Here is a 24,770-nt window from a genome sequence, read left to right as displayed (position 1 = left end):
ATTGTCGATCCTTGCATCTGATGAAATGGTGCAGCCGAGATAGGTAAACTGGTTGACCGTTTTGAGTTTTGTGTGCCCGATGGAGATGTGGGGGGGCTGGTAGTCATGGTGGGGAGCTGGCTGATGGAGGACCTCAGTTTTCTTCAGGCTGACTTCCAGGCCAAACATTTTGGCAGTTTCCGCAAAGCAGGACGTCAAGCGCTGAAGAGCTGGCTCTGAATGGGCAACTAAAGCGGCATCATCTGCAAAGAGTAGTTCACGGACAAGTTTCTCTTGTGTCTTGGTGTGAGCTTGCAGGCGCCTCAGATTGAAGAGACTGCCATCCGTGCGGTACCGGATGTAAACAGCGTCTTCATTGTTGGGGTCTTTCATGGCTTGGTTCAGCATCATGCTGAAGAAGATTGAAAAGAGGGTTGGTGCGAGAACACAGCCTTGCTTCACGCCATTGTTAATGGAGAAGGGTTCAGAGAGCTCATTGCTGTATCTGACCCGACCTTGTTGGTTTTCGTGCAGTTGGATAATCATGTTGAGGAACTTTGGGGGACATCCGATGCGCTCTAGTATTTGCCAAAGCCCTTTCCTGCTCACGGTGTCGAAGGCTTTGGTGAGGTCAACAAAGGTGATGTAGAGTCCTTTGTTTTGTTCTCTGCACTTTTCTTGGAGCTGTCTGAGGGCAAAGACCATGTCAGTGGTTCCTCTGTTTGCGCGAAAGCCGCACTGTGATTCTGGGAGAATATTCTCAGCGACACTAGGTATTGTTCTATTTAGTAGAATCCTAGCGAAGATTTTGCCTGCAATGGAGAGCAACGTGATTCCCCTGTAGTTTGAGCAGTCTGATTTCTCGCCTTTGTTTTTGTACAGGGTGATGATGGTGGCATCACGAAGATCCTGAGGCAGTTTACCTTGGTCCCAACAAAGCTTGAAAAACTCATGCAGTTTGGCATGCAGAGTTTTGCAAATAAATGAGACAGACTTTTACACATCACATGCATACATAACATGACAAAATATGCATTTATTGTGCTTGTAATTTTCAAATTTGGACCATTAAACATGCTGTTAATGCAAGCAACTAGAATATGCTCATTGCAGTGATGACGTCTAAAAATGACAATGCTTCCATCAAATTAACAGTGCATACTTAAGGTTATGATTTTCTCACTGATTTGGTGATGGTCAACCTAAATCAGCGCAAAGGATATCAATAAACTTGACTGTCTTCACAAATGTCATCATGAAAAATTAGTGCTGCTCTAATGGAACATGGCATTGAAAAACATTGTCAGGCCATAGTTTCCCCACATTTTGGGTCATCTTATTATGAAAAATTTGGGTTCATTTTGTTTAAGCATTGTCTTAGAGAAGCATTATTTTTCAGTTTTCTCACAAATCCCATTCTTGTGGCCTCAGTGACTGCTGAACTACCATGTACAGATTTGTTACATACCAACAACCACTGTTGCCATGGATTCATGTAGGGACATCAGAATAGGAAAGTATGGTCTTTTCAATTATTTAATTTCAAAGCACAGAAGTGAAGACCAAGGACTCACCCTTAACTAGATTCTTTGTTTAGACAGTATTAGATTAAATACTGCATTCTGCTTGTTCTTAAAAGTTTTGATCTTTTTTTTCCCAGATAACTCCATTTTATGCTTCTTTAGTATTATTCATTGGGAGAGCTTGGGATGCTATTACTGATCCAGCTGTTGGATATTTAATCAGTAAAAGCAAATGGACAAAGATTGGAAGATTGATGCCCTGGTGAGTAAGGTGTATAGATATTTTAAACTGGTGTGTACCTAGGATTGTGGTGTTTTTGGATCAAATCCTTGACATTGTGATGTCAAAGATGCAACACGTCTTTTGGGAACTCCAAGAACGAGGACTGCTCACTGTGCTCTACCAGCAACTACCCCTCAGCCTCACCGTCCCCTGTCCCCCCCCCCCCCCCCCGCCTCCAGCCATCAACCTAACCAGTCAGTACATATGACCTATGGGCTCTCCAGCCTCAAAATCACCCCTCCACCACTTTGCCAACCTCACCCCTGACTGTAAACCCATCGCCACAAAAACTAGATGGTACAGTGCTGGGGACGGTGCCTTTATTAGGGCAGAGTGGCAGCGACTATGAATGCTGAGCACAAGTGGTGGTGAGGAATGGGGTGAAAAGTAGAATGGTTATCTGGTGCCTCAGAGGCTCTGGAAACCATTACTGATCATCTGGCACCCCTTTCACCTCTCACCATCCATGATGCACCAGGGCCATAGCAGATTACCCACTCCAATGGATGGCATGCCAGACACGACACCGTGCACCCTCCAAGCCAATGCTGACGACTGCATACAGGTACCCTAGACTGTCGAGGACTCTATCATTGCACCATAGTCATGGCCAGTACTACGACAGTTGCAGTGGCAAATCAGACTGCCTGAGTGACTTAACTTGTGATTGTATCTAATGCACTTCACCCTGATGGACTCTTTATAAAGACAAGACGTGAATGTGATAAACCACTGTCTGTATATTTATCTGTCGGGACCATGCATTGGCTGACTGTACCTGTGGCTCCATCCACAGACTCTGGAATAAAGATGACTGTTCCACAGCCCCCTCCCCAGTTCAGGATGGTCGACCAGCATGGGCAAGCCTCCTTTCTATTGTGAATAAAAGCCTGTCAGTTTTGCATAACTTTTGGAGTTATTATGGTGCATCATATGTAATAAGGGAAATGGAACTAAAGCATGTCTATTTAGGATAGGTAAATAAATATTCACAGTTGCAGTTAGTACAAAAAATACATAGGTGTAATGAACAATCCAAGTAAATTTAATGGCGGGATGGAAGTTGGCAGTGAAATTGATGAAATTTTCAAGTTCTGCATGGGAACAAGAGGCAGAACCAATGCAATTATCTATAGAGTGGAGAAAACATTGTGGAGTAATGCTGAGAAAGGTTGGAGGAGCTGACTGTGTATTCAAACTAAAATCCTGCAACCATGCATCTCTGCACAAGATGGTGGTGTCTGTGCTTGGCAGAGGCTATGAGCAGTGCAGACACCAGAGCAGTGGACCACCGCAGGGCACCAAAAACCCCGCCCCCGTTGAGAAGGAGAACCCTACAGGATGTTAACTATGGCAGTGGACCAGTGAGGTTCTCAGCGGCTGAGGGACCCACATAGGCTCTGGGCGACTTGTGGTTGGGGAACCTGTAGAGCCTGTGGGCTGCTTGAGACTGGCTCTTAAGAACCAGGATTCAGAGCAGGGCAAGAAGAGCTCCCCAAGGGCCTCAGGTGCTGAAGACTTCCTGATCGTATCGGAGGTTTGAACCTGCAGCTTGAGTTGCCAATGGGTCGAACAAGAGTCTGTGAGGCTGCAGGAGCTCTGGAGGTGAATCCACAGACATTCATTGACTCTGAAGGGATTCTCTTTTGCTTCTCTTTCTCTTGCTGTAAGGAGCGCCTGCAACATTGATGACAGCTCTTTGCCTCTCTTACGGCAGGCAGAAGGCAATTTCATGTCATCTTGCATGTTCTATACGATTACATGATAATAAAGGAATCGTGAATCTTCCAGTGATTTCAGATGAAGAATAAAATTAACATTTGACTAGATCTTATAAATTATGATTAACTGAAAGAACTTCAAGCTTTAAATGACAGTGATACAGAAAACTACAATACTTGCTAAGCAACATATTTGTACAGTTGTTTTTGTCGGAACTGAATGATTACTTTAGTTAGAAAAAGATTAAATTCTCTCATAGGAAGTCACATAGTGTGCACATTTTAATGAGCTAAAATATAATTGCCTTGTTCCAAAAGAAATAATTCTGTAATACTTCAATTATTGTCAAAGTTGTAAAAAGCACTGGAACAACACAGTAAAATACCATGATAATTCAAGTAATAAGAGTCAAGAAGGAATGATGAAGTTAGATTTAGATTCTGGCCCAGAATATTCTGATGGGAATAAGCTGCCTTCTATGGCTGATAGATTGCAAGATTTGTGATATCCTGGAGCAAATTTTCTAATAGCAGCTTTTTGGAGGAAGTTTGTTCTCTCCCAGACAACTGCAAAGGTGTAGACACATAGTGTGTCCTGGATAAGTAGTGACCACGGAAATCTTTTGATAGTTTGCTAAGCTAACCCACATTTGAATGTTGGTGAATCTCAGTGATATTGTACATAGTACATAACACTTTACAGCACAGTACAGGCCTTTTAGCCTACAATGTTGTGCCAAATGATATAAACCTACTCAAAAAACTAAGCCTTCCCTACCTCGCAACCATAACCCTCTATTTTTCTTGCATTCATGTTCCTGTCTAAGAATCTTTGAATGTCTCTATTGTACGAACCACCACCACGACCCATGGCAAGGCATTCCAGGCACACACTATTATCTGGCCAAAAAAAACTTACCTTTGACATCTCCCCTAAACATTCCTCCCCTCAATTTGTACAGATGTCCTCTGGTGATTGCTATTCTCACCCCAGGAAGAAGGTGTTGGCTGTTCTCTCTCTCTCTCTCTCTCTCTCTCTCTCTCTCTCTCTCTCTCTCTCTCTATGTCTCTCATAATCTTATAAATCTCTAATCAGTCACCTCTCATACTTCCTCACTACAAAGTGAAAAGCCCCAGGTTTGTTAACCTTGCCTCATAAGACAAGTTCTCCAATCCAGGCAATATCCTGGTAAATCTCCTCTGCACCTTCTCCACAGCTTCCAAATCCTTCCTATAATGAGGCTACCATAACTAAACACAATAATCTAAGTGTAGTCTAACCATAGTTTTATGGAACATTACCTCACGACTCTTGAACTCAACCCCCCTTCTTAACTACCCTATCAACCTACATCGCAACCTTGAGAGATGTATGGATTTGGACCCCAAGGTCCCTCTGTTCCATGCTATTAAGAATCTTGTCATTAATCATGAACTCAGCCTTCAAGTTTGACCTTCCTAAATGCATCACTTCACAGTTACGTGGAATGAACTCTCATCTGTCACTTTTCCACCTGTTTTGCATCCTGTCTCTATCCTGTTGTAATCTACAACACCTCCAGCCTTCAAATCATCTGCAAATTTACTGGCCCATCCTTCTACTACTTTGTTCTTGGTAAACTGTTCAAAAAGAAAGACATTATTAACATTTCTTAAAACAATTCAAATACTGGAGACAATGATGGCAGTTATGAAATTGATTTTAAAAAAAGCAAGTTCCATGAAGATTATTTCTCTTCCTCACAGCCATTTCTCTCCATTGAAATTAATGGAGTCATTGATTTCTCTCAGAATGCTTGGGACTTCACAGATATAGAAAATCCCATACTTTCTGACTATAAGGAGAGAAGTGACCTAGTTCATAATAGAACAACTGGTATTAATCAGGAAAAATTGAATGAATGAAACACATGTAAGAATTTTACATTTTCAGTAAATATCAATCTTCAAAATTATTAGATTGAAGAAATTTCTGAGAAGTTAAGAAAAAAATTGAAAAAAGAAAAAGAAAATTAATTGCAGTCAAGTTTCATTATCCATTGTTAGTGAAATTACCCAATTTTTAATGTAGAGAGATTGGCAGCTGGGGCCAAGGGGTGGGGGTAGTGGGGCCATTTCCAAAATTCACAAAGGAGGACATGGACATGGTTTCCATACATACACACATATACATAGATACACACACACAAAATTATTTTTATAAAATTTAAACTGTATTGCAAAAAAATACAAACACTGTGTGTATATGGTAACTTATGACCATGACCTCCTTTTGAAATGGCCACCCGAGGTGAAGGGGGGTGTTCATATTAATTGCAATCACAAGGGTTAATGGAAGCTATATTCAACAGCTTTCCAGCTTTCCAGCTTTCTTTTTTCAATTTTTTTCTTAACTTCTCAGAAATTTCTTCAATCTAATAATTTTGAAGATTGATATTTACTGAAAATGTAAAATTCTTACATGTGTTTCATTCATTCAATTTTTCCTGATTAATACCAGTTGTTCTATTATGAACTAGGGCACTTCTCTCCTTATAGTCAGAAAGTATGGGATTTTCTATATCTGTGAAGTCACTTCACTGCATTTTAGTTATGAATGATTGACAGATCAAACTACAGAAATTCTTGGCTGAACTGATTTCTGGTCGGAGTTCTAAGGGTGGAATATGCTTGTACCATGTTTCATAATTAGTTACACAATAACAATGGATGCTCCTACCAAGACTGGCTCAAAATTAACTATCTTTTAGGCATAGATTGGCACATTTATAATTCCTCCTCCTCCTCCTTTCTCTATAGTAACGATCCTTGAACTTAAAATAAAACTATACTTAGAAATTTGATTTCTTGGGACAAACTCTTAATATGAAAGTTCCAAATCTATTTATGAATTGGATACTTTGTATTCCATGCACCCAATTGTCAGCTATTTTTTCATGCTTATGATATGCTGGTATGAGATCTTTAGGTAAAATGTGATGGGCCCAACCACCTTCAGCTGCTTCCTCAATAACTTGCTCTCCATTGTGAGATCAAATGCAATAATAATAACTGATTAGTTTTGTGTTCAATTCTACTGTCTGCTTCTCATATTATGAAACCACCTATACTTGCAAGCAGTAAGGATCTTATAACATTCAGGAAAAAGGATGATAAGTGACATTCGTGCCATACAACTGCCAAACAAAGCTATCCACAGCAGGATAAAAATTAACAGCCACCCATGGTATTCAAATGTATCTTCATGATGAAGTCCCATACAATTAACATCATGGGGTGACCATTAACCAATAACAATTGGGCCAGACACATTAATACTGTGTCTATCAAAGTAGATAGAGGCTGAGTAGCACATACTCAATCCCCAAAATATACACTATCAACACATCATTCATCAGGAGATGAATGGAATACTCTCCAGCCCCCACCACTGGTACAAGATGGTGACACATATAATTCCATGTCAATTGAACATGTTCACCTTATTTATATTTCTCAGAATTTCTAGAGTGTTAAAAGAGAAATTAGAAAAGCGTGCAATAAGGGAACAGCTGTCATCATAGGAGACTTTAATTTGCATATAGATTGGACTAGCCAAATTAGTAAAAATACTGAGGAGGAGGAATTCCTTGAATGTTTACGGGACGGTTATCTAGACCAATATGTTGAGGAACCAACTCGGGAGCAGGCCATTTTAGATTGGGTATTATGCAATGATAAGGGGCTAATCAACAATCTTGTTGTATGAGGCCCTTTGGGTAGGAGCGATCACAATATGATCGAATTCTCACTCGACATGGAGAGTGATTAAATTAAAACCGAGACTAAGGTCCTGAATTTAAATAAAGGGAATTATGATGGTATGAGACGGGAGTTAAGTAAGATTGATTGGGTGGTGTTTATGGGGGCGTTGACTGTGGATAGACAATGGAAAGCATTCACAGATCTAATGGAGAAATTGCAAAAATCGTTTATACCGGTTTGGCATAAAAATAAACCAAAAAAGGTGACTCAACCGTGGATAACAAGGGAAATTAGAGACAGCATTAGGTCCAAAGAGAGAGCATATCAATTGGCCAAAAAAAGTACCACAACTGAAGACTGGGAGCAGTTCAAGATGCACCAAAGGAGGACAAAGGGATTAATCAAGAGAGCAAAAATAAATTACGAAAGTAAGCTTGCGGCAAATATAAAAACCGACTGCAAAAGCTTTTATAAATATGTCAAGAGGAAAAGATTGGTGAAATCCAGAGTAGGTCCTTTGCAGTCGGAATCAGGGGAATATATAATGGGGAATAAGGAAATGGCAGACCAATTAAATTCTTACTTTAGTTCTGTTTTTACAAGAGAGGATACAAATAACCTCCCAAGGATGTTGGGAAACATAGAGACTAATGCAAGGGAGGAACTGAAAGAAATCAGTATCTTTAAGGACATGGTCTTGGGGAAATTGATGGGATTGAAGGCAGATAAAACCCAAGGGCCTGATAATCTACATCCTAGGGTATTCAAGGAAGTGGCCATTCAGACAGCAGATGCTTTAAGAATTATTTTCCAGAACTCGATAGACTCAGGATCAGTACCCATGGATTGGAGGGTAGCTAATGTTACCCCACTATTTAAAAAGGGGGGTAGAGAAAAAGTGGGGAATTATCGGCCGGTGAGCCTTACATCAGTAGTGGGCAAAATGATGGAATCCATTATTAAGGATGTAATAGCGGAGCATATGACTAGCAGAGAAGGGATTGGACAGAGTCAACATGGATTTACAAAAGGTAAATCGTGCTTGACAAATCTATTGGAATTCTTTGAGATGGTGACAGGTAAAATAGATGGGGGAGAGCCAGTGGATGTGGTGTACCTGGACTTCCAAAAGGCCTTCGATAAGGTCCCGCATAAACGACTGGCTTACAAGATCAAGGCTCATGGGATTGGGGGCAAAGTATTGATGTGGATTGAGAACTGGCTGGCAGGTAGAAGACAGAGAGTTGGGATAAATGGCTCATTTTCTGAGTGGCCAGCTGTTCACAATTTACATTAATGATCTGGATGAGGGGATTGGATGTAATATCTCCAAATTTGCAGATGACACTAAGCTAGGAGGGGTTGTGTGCACGGAAGAGGGGGTCAGGAAGCTCCAGTGTGATTTGGACAAATTGAGGGACTGGGCAGATACATGGCAAATGCACTACAATGTGGATAAATGTGAGGTTATCCACTTTGGTAATACAAACCGAGGGAAGATTACTATTTGAATGGCAATAGATTAAGAGATGGGGAAGTGCAGAGAGACCTAGGGGTACTTGTACACCAGTCTCTGAAGGCAAGGATGCAGATACAGCAGGTGGTTAAAAAGGCAAATGGTATGTTGGCCTTCATATCAAGAGGGTTTGAGTATAGGAACAAGGATACCTTACTGCAGCTGTACAGGGCCTTGGTGAGACCCCACCTGGAGTATTGTGTGCAGTTTTGGTCACCTTATCTAAGGAAGAATGTTCTTGCAATGGAGGGAGTGCAGAGGCGATTCACCAGGCTGATACCTGGAATGGCAGGAATAGACAATAGACAATAGACAATAGGAAAGATTGTGCAAATTGGGATTGTACTCGCTGGAGTTTAGAAGATTGAGAGGGGATCTCATAGAGACATATAAAATTCTGGCAGGACTGGACAGAATGGATGCAGATGGGATGTTTCCAATGATGGGAAAATCCAGAACCCGGGGCCATGGTTTGAGGAGAATAGGCAAACCATTTAGGACCGAGATGAGGAGGAATTTCTTTACCCAGAGGGTGGTGAATCTGTGGAATTCATTGCCACAGAGGGCAGTAGAGGCAGGTTCATTAAATATATTTAAGAGGGAATTAGGTATATTTCTTCAGTATAAGGGTATTAAAGGTTACGGAGAGAAGGCGGGGACGGGGTACTGAACTTTAAGAACAGCCATGATCTCGTTGAATGGTGGAGCAGGCTCGAAGGGTCGAATGACCTACCTACTCCTGCTCCTATCTTCTATGTTTCTATGTTTCTATGTTGATATCACAGTTTCAACTGGGAAGCACCACAACAAATCATTCCCCAAAAATTTCATTTTAATATCTTTTAGCTGTGATATTTTTCAAGACACAAACATAATGTTCAGACTTATTTTCTCGTGTGCCTCCCCTGATTCACTACTCACATCTTCGTCACTAACACATACATTCACACTTCCACTTGATCCCTCATTTCTAAAATGATAGAAATGGTTGCAGTTGCTATTTTAAAAGGACATATAAGAAAAAGTCAAGAAAATTGGACCCTCAAGTTGCCCCACCATCCAAGACAATCATTGCTAATCTGCCCCAGCTCCAAACTCCCTTCATGGGTCTTTCATTCTTTGATCTTTCAAAAACATATTTATCACTCCCTAAACATATACAGTCATCTAGCCTTTGCCATTCTGGGATTTTATTTAAACTTCCAGAGATTTAGAATTCTTTTCCAGAAGAATTTCCTGAACACCTTAATTTTAAGTGTCAACCTCTTTTATCATGTAGTCTTTTTTTTACTTAAGACTCTCCCTCTCATAGAAACATCTCAAAATCCACCCTATCATGCTCCCTTAGGATCCGATATATTTCAATAAGATCATCCATCGTTCTTCTAAATTCCAAAAGAATCTAAGTGTTGGGGGTGTAAATTAGTATCAAAACAATTCAATACTGACAAAGTGACAGAAGAATCAAATTGACTATCAAATTAATCACTAAGAGCCAAAAAATCGACAACACCTTCTTGTCAGAATGTTTTTGTTTGCCATTACAGGATTTATTTCACTATAAGAGCATGTTATCCTTGATTAAAGATTACATGTCTCATACAAAATGGTTTAGATTTAAATAAGGTAATGGAGGTTAGAGAGAATTTTTAAACTCAAGAGCAGAATTAACCAGTTAGAGTTCAGGCCCCAATGATACAGTTAAAAATTGGGATTTGAGAACTCCATTAGTTGCTGAACTCTTTTACTGATAACATAAGGATATTTTTTATCCTAGTCCCATTCATCCTGAGACAATGTTATTGCAATCATTGGGCTGTAGCTGCAGGGAATCACTTTGATGATCAACCAGCAACCTGGTTAGTTGGCTGCAAGCCAGAAGTTCTGAGCTAGTGGTCTGTCGCACAAAGGGAGTATTGTGGCAGCTTTATTTGTAACTGGCATTGATTTGAAGGATTCAAGAATTAGCATTGCACATTAGTTGAATATTACCTGAATGAAGTCTGTCCTATTTAAAATAGAAATGGTTCAATGCCATTTGACAATTTGACAACTATTGACAATCATTGAAATAGGATAGTTTTTGATCTTTTTGCTTGTCTGGGAAAACAAGAAATTGTTCAACCTTTCTAAACAGAGTGCAGGTAACCAGCTTAATTCAGCTAGCTGACTAATTTGGCACAAAGAACTGATGCTGCCAGAAAACATCAGAGCAGAAAGAAATTCAAGGCAGTGGTAACCCTAATTGGTACTGACATAAGAAGTGGTACAGTGGGTTATGAAATCTTCTGTAATACTGGCTGCTCAGGGAAAGTTTTGAATAAAGTTTTCTTAGTTCTGGAGTTTGCACTAATGAGCATATAAGGCAAGATGATTTTTATTCATACATAACATCCTTCATTTCCTCAGTCCCTTTCTCTTCAAAGTATAAGAATGGGCACATTCCCTTTGAAAAATTCATAGACCCTTACATTTTAGAACTTTAAGAAAGGGCAAATGAAAATTGTAAGCAGCAATTTTAACTGAATGTTCAAGGATTTAAATCACTTTTCATGAAATAGAAATATCAGGAACTCAAGGCAAGTTCATGTAATGTTACATTTCTGTTTTATTACGACAATAAATAGTATCTAATCTGATCTATTAAAACATAGAAGAGTACAGCACTGGAACAGGCTCTTCGACCCATGTGTCTGTGCTGAATATGTTGTTCAAATTAAAATGAAACTCTGCTTCTTACATGATATATATCGGTCTATTCCTTGCATTCTATCTCGAAGATTTTTAAACACTAGCGTTGTATCTGCTTCCGTCACAACCTCTGGTCATCTGTTCGAGGCACTCTCTATGTCTAAAACAAAATTTGTCCTGCTCATCTCCTTTAATCTTTCCCTCCTTTACCTTAACCCTTTGGACTCCGGCCATTTTTAATCTTTTATAATCTATACTCCCAACTGGGTCCATGGGTAAACTACAGTATGAACACCAGTATAAACCAGCAGGTGGTTGGGTATAAAACCAGTCCCGGAAAACAAACACAGACTACTGTATATGCACTTGTTGGTAGTCCCTGAAAACAGAGACATAGAGTTCAAAGGGTTAAACACAAATATGTGACATATTTACCTTAGGAAAAATATTCTGACCATCAAAGCCTCTCATAAATTTAGAGAGAACAAAACAGGTTTGTACAACCTCTTCCCATAGCTCATACCTTATAATCCAGACAACATCCTGGTAAAGCCCCCTGGTCCTCCATTAACTTGAGCAATCAGAACTGCACACAATACTTCAAGTGTGACCAATCCCAACATTTTATATATAACTGCAACAAGACATTTTTATTTTTGTACTGAAATGCTCCTGACATCGATCCCTGGAGAACACCACTGGTTATGGATCAGCTGCAGAATAATACCCTTCCACCAAACCCTCTGTCTTCTGTGGGCTAGACAATCCTGAATCCAATTTCAGTCAAAATAAACATAATGTTCATCTCCAAAGTGGCCTCCTCAATGTAGTATATTCCTCAGGGATGTGCTCCATTGGTCTTACAAAGGAATAAGCATTTTGGTAAACTGGGCTGGAGTTTGGGATAAAAGGTGTTAAAAGGTTATTCGTGCCTCCTCCACTCCCTGCAGATAATTTGGTTTCCCAGTGAATCCTGGAAATGGCCACCATTTCTTTAGCTCTATCGAGACACAAACTTTCTCCAATCATTTTGAGGCAGTGGCTGCTATTTAAAAAAAATCTCGTTTAACCCAACAAATCCATCTGCCAAGCTGGCAGCAATTTAAAGGAAGAATCAAATGGAAACCTCCTAACTCATGCAGAGCATAGCTCCCTGTTTCAATCAAAAATTTTGGCTCATATACATAGAAGTGCATTTAAAGATTTTGTTCACCCATTGTCTGGTCTTTCTAAGCAGGCTTTCCAACCAATGCCAAATGACAGACAGTTTTAAACAAAATCTTCTTGCTCCAGTCTATTTTTAACAAATCATTGACGTACTGTAGGTGGACTCCTTCCTTTCTTGCCAGAAATATGTTTGAGTTTCTCATTTACTGATCTTATCTGAGTGCCTATAGCCTGTTCAATAAAGGAGGATTATTTCAATTTTCACCAACTTTTCACTTCAAAATTCATTAAAGTCAAGTTGAGCCAAGTTTATTTTTATCTGATTGGACAAGAACAATCGAACAAAACTACATTCACTAGTCATAACACACATACAGACAAACTACATATATGCAGAACAAGTATTCATTTATACAAATAAATAAATAGGTAAACAATATTTCCAAAGTTACTTTGATTATCTAGTGTTGAATTCGAATTACTGACTACAAAATGTTTATAACAAGGAAAACACATTGCAAAATTGCTAAGCAGTTGATTAAATTGCAATGAAAAAGCAAGCATTTTGCACTCGTGCTTTCAAAGAATAGTTTGTTGGCATATTCAGCCATTAATAACATAGGAAATAGGAGCAGCTTAGCCTTTTGGGTCCTTGAGCCTGCAAAGCAATACATCAAACTCACCTCAGTGTCATCTTGAGCATTTTCCAATATTTCTTGATTCCCTTAGTATCTAATATCCCTTGATTCCCCATTGGCATTAGAGAGGGTCCAGGGGAGATTCACTAAAATGATAGGAATATCATAAAAGGTGCTTTTAATGGCTCTGGGGCTATACTTGCTGGAGTTTAGATGGTGAGTTTAGAATAGTGAAAGGACTGGATAGAGTGGACATGAAATGGTTGTTTCCTCTGATGAGGGAGTCTGGGGCAGAGGGCATAGCCTCAGAATAGAAAAATCCCACTTGTAGTCTTGGAAAACATTGGGAAAATGTTTGGGTATTGTATACAGTTATGGTTGCTGCACGACAGGAGGAATGTGCTACCAATAGAGTCAACATATTATACTACTCATCTCTTCTCAGTGACACTGTCTTCACCCCCTTCTATAAGGTAGAAGATTGACAAGCATGATTTCACACACTATCAGATTCAAGGACAGTTTCCTTCCTGCCATCATCGGACTCCTGAATAAATGTACTGTAGTTTGCTCATGACATGAAATTGAGTGGAAAAGCAAATTGTGCAGAGGATTATAAAAGCCTATAGATAGGTTGACTGAGTGGACAAGGGTCTGGCAGATGGAGTACAATGTTGGTAAATCCAAGGTCATCCACTTTGGAAGAATCACAAAAGATTAACTTGCGGGTGCAATGGGTAATCAGAACACAAATGGAATATTGGCCTTCGTTGCCAAAGTGATTAAATTTAAGAGCAGGGAGGATCTGCTGCACCTGGGGTACTGTTTGCATTTCTGGTCTCCTTACTTGTAAAAGGATAAACTGGCTTTGGGGGAAGTGCACAGAAGGTTCACTGGGTTAGTTCCAGAGATGAGGGGATTAGCCTATAAAGAGAGATTGAGTTGTTTGGGACAATATTCGCTGGAATTCAGAAGAATGAGAGAAAGTTTTATAGAAATATAAAATAATGAAAGGGAGAAATAAGACAGAGGCAGGAAAGTTGTTCCTACTAGTAGGTAAGACTAAAACTAAGGGCCATAGCCTCATGGTTCAGGGGAGCAGTGTTAGGATGGAGATAAGGAGGAACTGTTTTACTCTGTGAGTTGTGAATGTAGAATTCTTTGCCTGAGGATGCTGTTGAAGCTGCCTCATTAAATATATTGAAGGGACAGTTTGATGGACCAGATGGGGTACTCTTGCACCTATATATTATGTACTTATGATCTAACCCCAAAATAGTCAACATATTTTGCCTTTGCTCCCAAGTAACTGATCTCCCTCTGTAACTCTACTTTTGTACTACGTTCTACTTGTTGTACTTGTATGAGATGACTGTCACTTTGCTTGCAAAATGACCTATTATTTAAGGAACCTACATTGTTTTTATCCTTAAATAAATGTTAGCAAAGGTAACATCTCTGTCTCTGAATGCAAAAAGGCATAATTTATCAGTTACCAACAAAAAGGAATATCAGACATGTTAGATGTTCAAATGTAAATGATAACATTTATAGCATTATTTTAGCAGTTGAATTTAATTAAGGTTCACTCAAAATGACCTTGCACAATGGCTGTTGATTATTCTGGTTTCTTTCTGTCAGAATCTAGATATTACTGGCAAGTACTGCATTTATTGTCATTTCTTTGCATAGATGGTGGTGTTATTTATTTGAACTGTTGGGAAGGAGTTCCAAGATTTCGACCTAGAAATGATGAAGGAATGACGTTATACTTCTGGGTATTGATCGTTGTGTCTCGGAGGAGAATTGGGAAGTGGTTTTATTGCCAAATACCAGCTGCCCTTGTACTTCGTGATGGTAGAGGTTGTGGGCCTGTGAGGTGCTGCCATAGTAGTCCAGGCAGATAACTGCAGTAGTTTTTCTCCATCGGGCACACAAAACTCAAAACGGTCAACCAGTTTACCTATCTCGGCTGCACCATTTCATCAGATGCAAGGATCGACAATGAGATAGACAACAGACTCGCCAAGGCAAATAGCGCCTTTGGAAGACTACACAAAAGAGTCTGGAAAAACAACCAACTGAAAAACCTCACAAAGATAAGCGTATACAGAGCCGTTGTCATACCCACACTCCTGTTCGGCTCCGAATCATGGGTCCTCTACCGGCACCACCTACGGCTCCTAGAACGCTTCCACCAGCGTTGTCTCCGCTCCATCCTCAACATCCATTGGAGCGCTCACACCCCTAACGTCGAGGTACTCGAGATGGCAGAGGTCGACAGCATCGAGTCCACGCTGCTGAAGATCCAGCTGCGCTGGATGGGTCACGTCTCCAGAATGGAGGACCATCGCCTTCCCAAGATCGTATTATATGGCGAGCTCTCCACTGGCCACCGTGACAGAGGTGCACCAAAGAAAAGGTACAAGGACTGCCTAAAGAAATCTCTTGGTGCCTGCCACATTGACCACCGCCAGTGGGCTGATAACGCCTCAAACCGTGCATCTTGGCGCCTCACAGTTTGGCGGGCAGCAGCCTCCTTTGAAGAAGACCGCAGAGCCCATCTCACTGACAAAAGGCAAAGGAGGAAAAACCCAACACCCAACCCCAACCAACCAATTTTCCCTTGCAACCGCTGCAATCGTGTCTGCCTGTCCCGCATCGGACTGGTCAGCCACAAACGAGCCTGCAGCTGACGTGGACTTTTTACCCCCTCCATAAATCTTCGTCCGCGAAGCCAAGCCAAAGAAAAAAAAAAAGAACAGATTTATGCTGCACAATTGAGGTCTGCGAAAAGTAACAAACAGTGGAGGTTAAGACTTACATTAGCATTTTTCACAGTGGAATGAGCATTATTAGGTCAGTGAGTCCGTGGTATCCTCTTCCAGGCGACCTTTTCATGTTGCTCACTTCCATATCCTCTTCACTCACAATTTCCTCATGTGCACTGATTCTATTCCACGAGTCATCTTTCCAACTAACAACTCCCTATCTCTCATTGAACAAACTATGTTCCATTTAACTAAACCCCTTAAACATCTTCCCACCTCCAGGCCTCGCCCCTCATTTCAACCCCTGATGCAAACTCCCTTCCTCTGAAGCTTTTACTATTGATAGTGATGGGTTCTCACAGCAGGAAGATTTTTTTGCTGAAAGGCTCTTCCTAGCATCTGTGATGTCCTGAGCATTAAGTTGTTGATGGACTTCATTGAAAATTGGTAACAATCCCCTACCCAAAAGAGATTTATCATGCCTTTTCAAGTGAGTTATGTTAACGCATAACTTTAGTTTCTTTCCTTGGTACATTTTAATTAAAATACCATGCTTTCCGCATTCTTTCAGGATTATCAGCTCGGCACCTTTTGCAGTTGTGTCCTACATTCTTCTTTGGTATGTGCCACCACTGAAAGCAGGGAAGTTCCTTTGGTACCTGGTCTTCTATTGCCTGTTCCAGACTCTGCTAACAGTAAGTACCTAAAATAATGATTTAACACAGTCTGTTATTAAATATTGTGCAAGGATTGTAACTGGTCTGCACAAGGTATAAAATTGATGGATCGAAAAAAAGTTATTTTAAAGTAAACATAAGGGAAGGTAGTCCTACATACAATCATACATGGAGCATGTCTGGAGTATTTCTGAAGCAAGTGTTTTGAGCTAATTTACTAATAAGGCCTTTGTATCGGATAGAATGAACAGAGGGGCACATAGATATAATTCAAAGCATCCTCAATAAATCAAATGGCTCACTAAAAGAGTTTTTGAATTTAATGTAGATAAATGTAACATAATAAACTAAATAGCAGAAAATGTAACAATGTGCACTTTATCAATTGATAACTTCAGTTATCCTGTACATAGCTGTACTGTACTTGTGTTTTTTATGAATTCCTGTAGCTACAGCACAGTCCCAAAACTAGTGAAAAATAACTGATAGTCAATTTTGGGAGACTAGTGGTTATTCATTTATCTTAAAATGCATTGAAGCAAACTGGACTGAACCATGCAGCCCCCTTTTCCAGGTTACATGACAGACAAACAAATGAAAAAAAGGTACAATGTGCTGGATTGATCTCATGATCTCATGATCATTGCCAAGTTCCAAATAACCAGCATCTTATTTCTTCCAATCAGTTTTGTGTGCCTTATATGAATGCGATCTAAAGCAATGGGGCCAGAATTGGATATGAATTTTTCTGTTTGTTGCTCTGGCACAGTGGCCAAACTTATTATGGCTTGTTATAAAGGCTTGGTGGTGTGAATGAAAGATAAATAAATTGCTCCCCTGATGCCAATTCTTTTAGCTTCAGGTCATCTCTTTTGAGGCTCAATCAATGTTTGAAGTTAACTGTTCATCTGGCAATTCAATGCCATCAACAGCATTAAACTTCAGGCCCCACTTGGAGGCTTGGTGTACAAATGCTAAATTTGGCTATTTATTTAATTGAAGGAAGGTAAATAGTTTAATAAAAACCTCTGAATGAATTTTTAGTTCAACTCAAGAACAGAATAACAAAATATTCTGTTTGGTAAACTTAAAAATAAATACTAGTATGTGTACTGGAATTCCATCCAGCTAATTTGATCCACAAACATGGTACACAGTGTAACTTTAATGGAACCTTTTATGTGGCAAAATGTCAACTGTCTTTTTTCTGTATCAACTGAAAATGTATTGATTTGCAATGAATCTTTGAAGCTGTCATTGATGTCATTTAGTATCAAGAGTTGGACTTCGGAAACTGGACCAGTAAATTTATCACTGAAATCCTACTCTCAGTACATCCTCAACTCTAACATTGTTCCATAACTATGCATTCAGTGTATTCTAACCTTCAATTAAATCCTTCATTCCAAAATTAAATTATACATTGATTATCCAAAAATCCCCACATTTTGAATTTAACTTGTATGTTTAGTATTTCTATTTGTCTTGTATTGCAGCACTCTTAAACAACCTACTCCAAACAATTTAGTGGTTGGCCTACATTTCTATGAAATTAAACATTAAAATTAAGTACCTCTTTCTTGATTCACTCCATATCTGATATTTTGGATAATGTCTAACATCATAATTCTGTGATGGTTCTCCAACAAAAATCTCAGGACTCTCATTTTGCATATCTTGCTAGTATGTCTTACTACCACCAAGTCAGGGTGAACATTGACTCTTTTAAGTTCCTTAACATACCAGGTCATAAATAAGTAGTGGGTTTGATTATCAGTGCAGAATCTGACTGCCTTTGATTTTTTGAGTGAATTGATGAGACTCATGAAAATACACACAAATGCCTGAGAAGCTCAACAGGTCAAACAGTGCCTTTATGTAGCAAAGGTGAAGATACATCACCAATAATCCTTATACCTTTTCATGCAGCAAACTGTCTTCTGATTTATGAGTAAATTAATATACTTATACATATAGTTTACTTATTCTGTATCGGAGGTATCTTCATCCTCACAGAATCAACATAAATCACCTCTCAGATATTTGTGATTTTAAAATAAAATATTTGTTTTCTGTTTTAAAATTTCTACTTGAGGCAGCCGTAGAAACATGCAGTAATAAAATCATATCCTTCAGATGTTCATATATCCTGTAGTAAATTTGTCTCTTCTAATAGGAGTAACCAAAAGTATTATAATTTTTTGCATATCATATTGGTGCTTACTGAATCCTTAATTTACTTGATAAATTCTTCTAAACGGGCTCAAGTAGAATTGTAATGTGCATCATCAAAAGAAATAGAGCAATGGAGGAAGCCACTCTATTATAAAACTTATTAAAAGAAAATTGTATGAAGTGCAATACTAATGCAAATAATATTTTGAATTCATTACATTTATGTAGCATTTTCCTTGCTAATAAATGTCATGTTAACACATTTACAAATGAATAAGGCAACTGTAGCCAAACATTTTACAGATCAATACTTGTCTTATCCTTTATTGCTCCACTAAAGAGCAAATATATTATTTTATTTTCTGAAAAAGAGTTGAAAATTCAAAAAATGCACAAAAAATTCAAAAACGCACAAGTGAAAATGTAACAACGATCAGAAGCTTAAAGTCAAAGCTTTTCCAAATGACCTTAATTCTGCATTTCAATAGAAATATTAAATAATAATAATCTCTGGAAGCATTTGATTCCAAATAGCTATTTGTAGATGAAAACTAGAAAATGGTTAATCCATGATCTGGAACATCTCTGACAAGTAATAGTCTAGACTGTATGCTAGTCTTCATTGAATGCTGAGGATAATCTAAAGGAGTCCAGCTATACATCATCAATTATATCTCCTTTTCCAGTGTTTCCATGTACCATACTCAGCCCTCACCATGTTTCTGAGCAGCGACCAGAAGGAGAGAGACACAGCAACTGCTTACCGTAAGTATAATATCTTGCAAAAGAAGTTCCAGTATAATAAGTGACATTTTCTGGGAATAGTAAATAGATGTATTTAGTCAATTAATAACTACTTCATAAAAAGGAACATAAGAACAGGAATTAGCCATTCAACCCCTTGGGGCTACTTTGCTATTTCATCAAATTAAATTTCATCTTTTAATTTTATGTCATGTTCACACTCTGATCATAAATACCTTGATTCCAATATGACTCCATAGTGGAAATAACAAAAATTCACTGCCTTCTGGATGGAGAAAACATTTCCCACCTTTGTATGTATTTTGAGACTGTGACCAATGTTGTAAATATTATCTCTGTATCTATCCTGTTCAGGCCCATTGGACCATTTTAATGAGATCATTTCTAATTCCTAGTGTAGACCTACCATACATTTCATCACATACGACAAATTGTCCCACCCTAAGAATGATCTCTCTCTAATTTAACAGTATCCTTTCTTAGAAACTGTAATGGGAACTTTGCAATATATTCCAGATACAATCTCACCAATGCCTTGTATAACTGGTAAAAAACACTGAAATGCTACCCATTTTGCTTATTCTGTTTATTCCTTGAAGAAGGGCTCAGGACAGAAACATCAGCAATAAATCTTTGTCTTCAATGGATACTGAAAAGACCGGCTGAGTTCCTCCAGCATTTCGTGTTTCCCTTGTATAACTGGAGCAACACATTTCTTTCCTTAAACTCAATAAATGTGGCATCACTTGCTTTCCTAATTGCTTGCTGGACCTGTATGTTAACTTTCTGTGTTTCCCATGCAAGGATACACAGGCCCCTCCAAACAGCAATAAATTTTAATCTCTCCTTTTGAAACCATGATGATTTTCTATTTTTTCCATCAAAGTGAATGACCTCTCATTTTACTGCAAATGCATTCCATCTACCTACCATGTCCTCGCCTATCCTTATACGCCTTAAGTCTGTCTGCCCAGACTGCCACTCAGGTTGGTATAATAAGCAAACATGTTTATGTCACTTGCTGCTCTCACTTTGACTAAGATTTAGAATAGATGAAGCCCAGTACCAATCTTTGTAGCACCCCATATCAATTCTCCCAAAATGAAAATGGCATTTTTATTCCAATCCCATTAAAAATTCTCCAATTTGTTGTCAATATAAGGTGCTTAGATTTGTTTAATATTTTCTTGTTTAGCATCTTATTAAGAAGGCCTGGATACCTTAACTAGTTCACATTATCTATTCTGATTGACATAACTTCATAATATTCAAACAGATTTGTCAAACATTATTTTCTTTCACAAATCCACGTTCATCGGCAATTCTGTTATTTTTGAAGTGCTCCTTTTCCATTTTCTTAATAATAGATTCCAGATCTATAGTTCCTGATTTTCTCTGTCCCTCCTTTAATAAGTAGACAATAGAAATTTTGGGAGGTGGTATCTAGAACATGCACTTCTTCGTGGCCATTGCTTCGAAATCCTTTGGCTATGGGTAATTATTGCCTTTCAGTCCCAGTATATTTCCACAGGAATACCTTTTACATGAATGCTGATTTCTTTGGGCATCACATTTACTCGAATTTTAATCCTCCATTATAGCCCAAAGATTTTCTGTAGCCTTTTCCAGACCGACATGAAATATTTGTTTAATGTATATGCTACTTTCCTCTAATATAATTTCACTTGCCTCATTCTGTAACTTAAGCTGATCTTTTCCTTTTTACACATCTCTGTACAACTTCTACAGTTTATTTTCCTGCTGCTCAGTGGGCTATTCCTGTACACATTGCCCCTTTCCTCATCAATGCCTTAGTCCTTTATGGCTGAATCCTCAGGCATTGGTTTAATTGCATAAATTCTAAGTCTGATAATGTCTTCTCTCAATAGCCACAGGTGGATCACCTTTTCTGTTGTTTAGCCTTAAAGATATGCATTAATTTTGTAATTAGCTTTTGCTTATTCACTACCATACTCTTAATGAAGTTTTCCTATTTACCATAGCCAACTCACTAATTATGCCTTTGCAGATTTAAAACCTTCAGCATTTTGTTTCTGACCTCATGAATGGTGTCTTAGATATGACTTCAGGTTAAAGTCAGAGATTCATCTTTGCTTTGATATAATGGATGGTTTACTGGGGAAAGGTGCTTCAATTAATCGTGATGAAAACCTAACAATATTGTGATATTCTAAACAAATAATTAACATTTAAATTTTATTCAGCTAAAATTAGAAACCACGATTCAGATTCAATTTCATTGTAATATCATCTTGATGCTTACAGATCATATCCTATTCATATAATATCAAGTAATATTGCAGAAGAAAAAAGGTCAAAGCATCTTTTAAAAAATAATGCTGATTGGTTGGTTGCACTTTGCAGCTATGATCGTGCAACAAAAGATCAAAGAGTTTATGGGCTATAAATTTCTTCACATGAGAATACTCATTAAAGCATATACTGACATTCACAGATGATAGGTGAACTTTGATCAACCTCCAGCATGGCAAGTGGATTTAAAGTAATGGGGTTCATCACTTCAACTAGTTGTATGACTTGGAGGCCAATTGCCCCTCAGTGGCAATGCAAGCCCTAAATCACTCTGATGGTTAATGAGGCAACAATGCAGTGGGAGGAGGGTTACCAGATCAGGATTGCACTAATCAGGATCTTCCAGCAAAAGTGATCATTGTACTGAGAGTGATCATGGTTGTAATGCAGCTAGCAATGCCTTACTATTTGATTCGACTTGGCTGCCAGTAGGGGGCTGACACACAGTATGCAGATCTGTAATGGAGGTTTGCAGCCTCGTGGCATGCCTCATGTGCTGTTTACAACAACGTTAAAGAACAGTTTCCTTCATCCATGTGTTGTCTAAGAACTCACACATATGAATACAAGATGAAACATGGTGTTAGAAGTGGGATGAAGGAAACTAGAAGGGAATACTTTAAAAGGAAAATCTAAAATCAGCAACTGATCAGTGAAGAGAAGCCAACACAGTGAAAAATGCAAGGATTACATCCACCAGCAAAACTTCAGTTGACGGGTTATGTGGCTTAAAATTGGAACAGACTTAAACAGCATTTTGGATTGTATTTAGTGGCAGTTGGAGTAGTCGAGAAAAGTGATAAAGTGAAAGCATCAGTTTTCTTACATATCATGGGTAATGAAGGTGTATAATAACTTTACATTTGCTGCTGAAGGAGACAAAATGAAAGTGGAAAAACTAATGGAACAGTTTGAGGTACATTGCATACCTAAACATAGCATAATGTTTGAGAGGCATAGATTTTTCAAATGTGTACGAAAAACAGAAGAAAGTATTGATAAGTATGTGACTGAATTGAGAAACAGAAGCAAAATGTGTGAATGTGGTGGACTGACCGACTCAATGATAAAAGACAGACTTGTGTGCAGTATTCCAGATAAAAGTCTAAGGGAAAGACTGCTGAGAGCAAAATCTAGACCTGGAAAAGGCCATAGCACTCTTCTTTGGCTTGGCTTCGCGGACGAAGATTTATGGAGGGGGTAAAAAGTCCACGTCAGCTGCAGGCTCGTTTGTGGCTGACAAGTCTGATGCGGGACAGGCAGACACAGTTGCAGCGGTTGCAGGGGAAAATTGGTTGGTTGGGGTTGGGTGTTGGGTTTTTCCTCCTTTGCCTTTTGTCAGTGAGGTGGGGCGTGCGGTCTTCTTCAAAGGAGGTTGCTGCCCGCCAAACTGTGAGGCACCAAGATGCACGGTTTGAGGCGTTATCAGCCCACTGGCGGTGGTCAATGTGGCAGGCACCAAGAGATTTCTTTAGGCAGTCCTTGTACCTTTTCTTTGGTGCACCTCTGTCACAGTGGCCAGTGGAGAGCTCGCCATATAACACGATCTTGGGAAGGCGATGGTCCTCCATTATAGGGCTACAAAAACTGTAAAAACACATGCAAAAAAAGCTGTTCAGTGAAACTAGCTGCAAGAGCAAGAACAGACATAAAGCCATGTCGTCAATGCGGTACACAACACCTACCAAAACAATGTCCAGCATATGGTAAAATATGGTATATGTGCAACAAAAGCCACCATTATGCCCATTGCTATAGAAACCAAGTGCAACAAAGCAAGGTTCATGCAGTAGATGAAAGGGAGATAGAGGAATTCTATGTAGATGTTGTGACTAAAAACAAGAAAGAAAACAGAGACTGGATGTTGAGATTAAAAGTGAATGGCATATGCATTTGTTAAATTGGATACTGGAGCACAATTAATGTAATATCAGAGACTGATTTTAAGAAGATTAGGCCCAGATCAAAGATGTATGGAACAAAAGTGAAGGTGACAGGATATTCAGGTACCGATATACCAGTGCAAGGAGAATGCATAGTCAAAGTGAAACACAAGGACAAAGAGCACATGCAAGCATTCAGCGTGGTACAAAAGGCCATACTAGGTTTAACAGCCTGTGAAAATTGAGCCTGGTAAAGAGTCCTTGTTGTGGAAAGCAAAGGAGAGACCATCTATGATGAACTCATGAAAGAGTACCATGACCTATTTCATGGTCTAGACTGCTGTCCAGGAGAACACATGATCAGAGTGGATAAATGTGTGCCACCGATAATACATCCATGCAGAAAAGTTCCATTTGCGCATCAAAAGCAACTAAAAGCAGAGTTGGACAGGATGGAAAGGCTGAATGTGATTCAGAAGATAGATGATCCAACAGCGTGGGTGAATTCACTTGTTGTTGTGGACAAAAAGAATGGAAAGCTTAGAATTTGCTTGGATCCAGGAGATCAAAACAGAGCAATAAAGAGAGAACACTTTAAGATTCGATGCATGAAGAAATCATGTCACAGTTTGCAAATGCAAAGTTTTTCAGCGTTAGATGCATCATCAGGATATTGGCAGTTAAAATTGGATGAAGCAAGTTCAAGACTATGCATGTTCAAAAGTCCATTTGGCAGATACATATTCCTAAGGTTACCATTCAGAATCACCTCAGCTCCTGAAGTGTATCACAAAACTATCCATATGGTCTTTGAGCACCTGGATGTTGATAGCTCAATGGATGACATCATAGTATGGGGAACTGCAAGAATGGAGCATGATGAGAGACTAAGGAAAGAGCTTG

At 39.1% G+C, this 24,770-nt stretch overlaps 1 protein-coding gene across 1 annotated transcript in view; it reads left to right on the top strand.

Annotated features, from left to right (window-relative positions):
• mfsd2b (MFSD2 lysolipid transporter B, sphingolipid) overlaps nt 1-24,770 on the top strand; it is an 83,434-nt gene that overhangs the window by 10,684 nt on the left and 47,980 nt on the right. The window contains 3 exon segments of the mRNA XM_069888100.1: nt 1,640-1,764; nt 16,605-16,728; nt 19,572-19,650. Coding sequence (XP_069744201.1) covers nt 1,640-1,764; nt 16,605-16,728; nt 19,572-19,650 — 328 coding nt within the window.

This window comes from Narcine bancroftii, chromosome 6 (genome assembly GCF_036971445.1).
Source record: "Narcine bancroftii isolate sNarBan1 chromosome 6, sNarBan1.hap1, whole genome shotgun sequence".
Taxonomy (NCBI): Eukaryota; Metazoa; Chordata; class Chondrichthyes; order Torpediniformes; family Narcinidae; genus Narcine; species Narcine bancroftii.
Note: the sequence above shows the minus strand (reverse complement) of the source record. Positions and strands in the feature narration are given on the sequence as shown.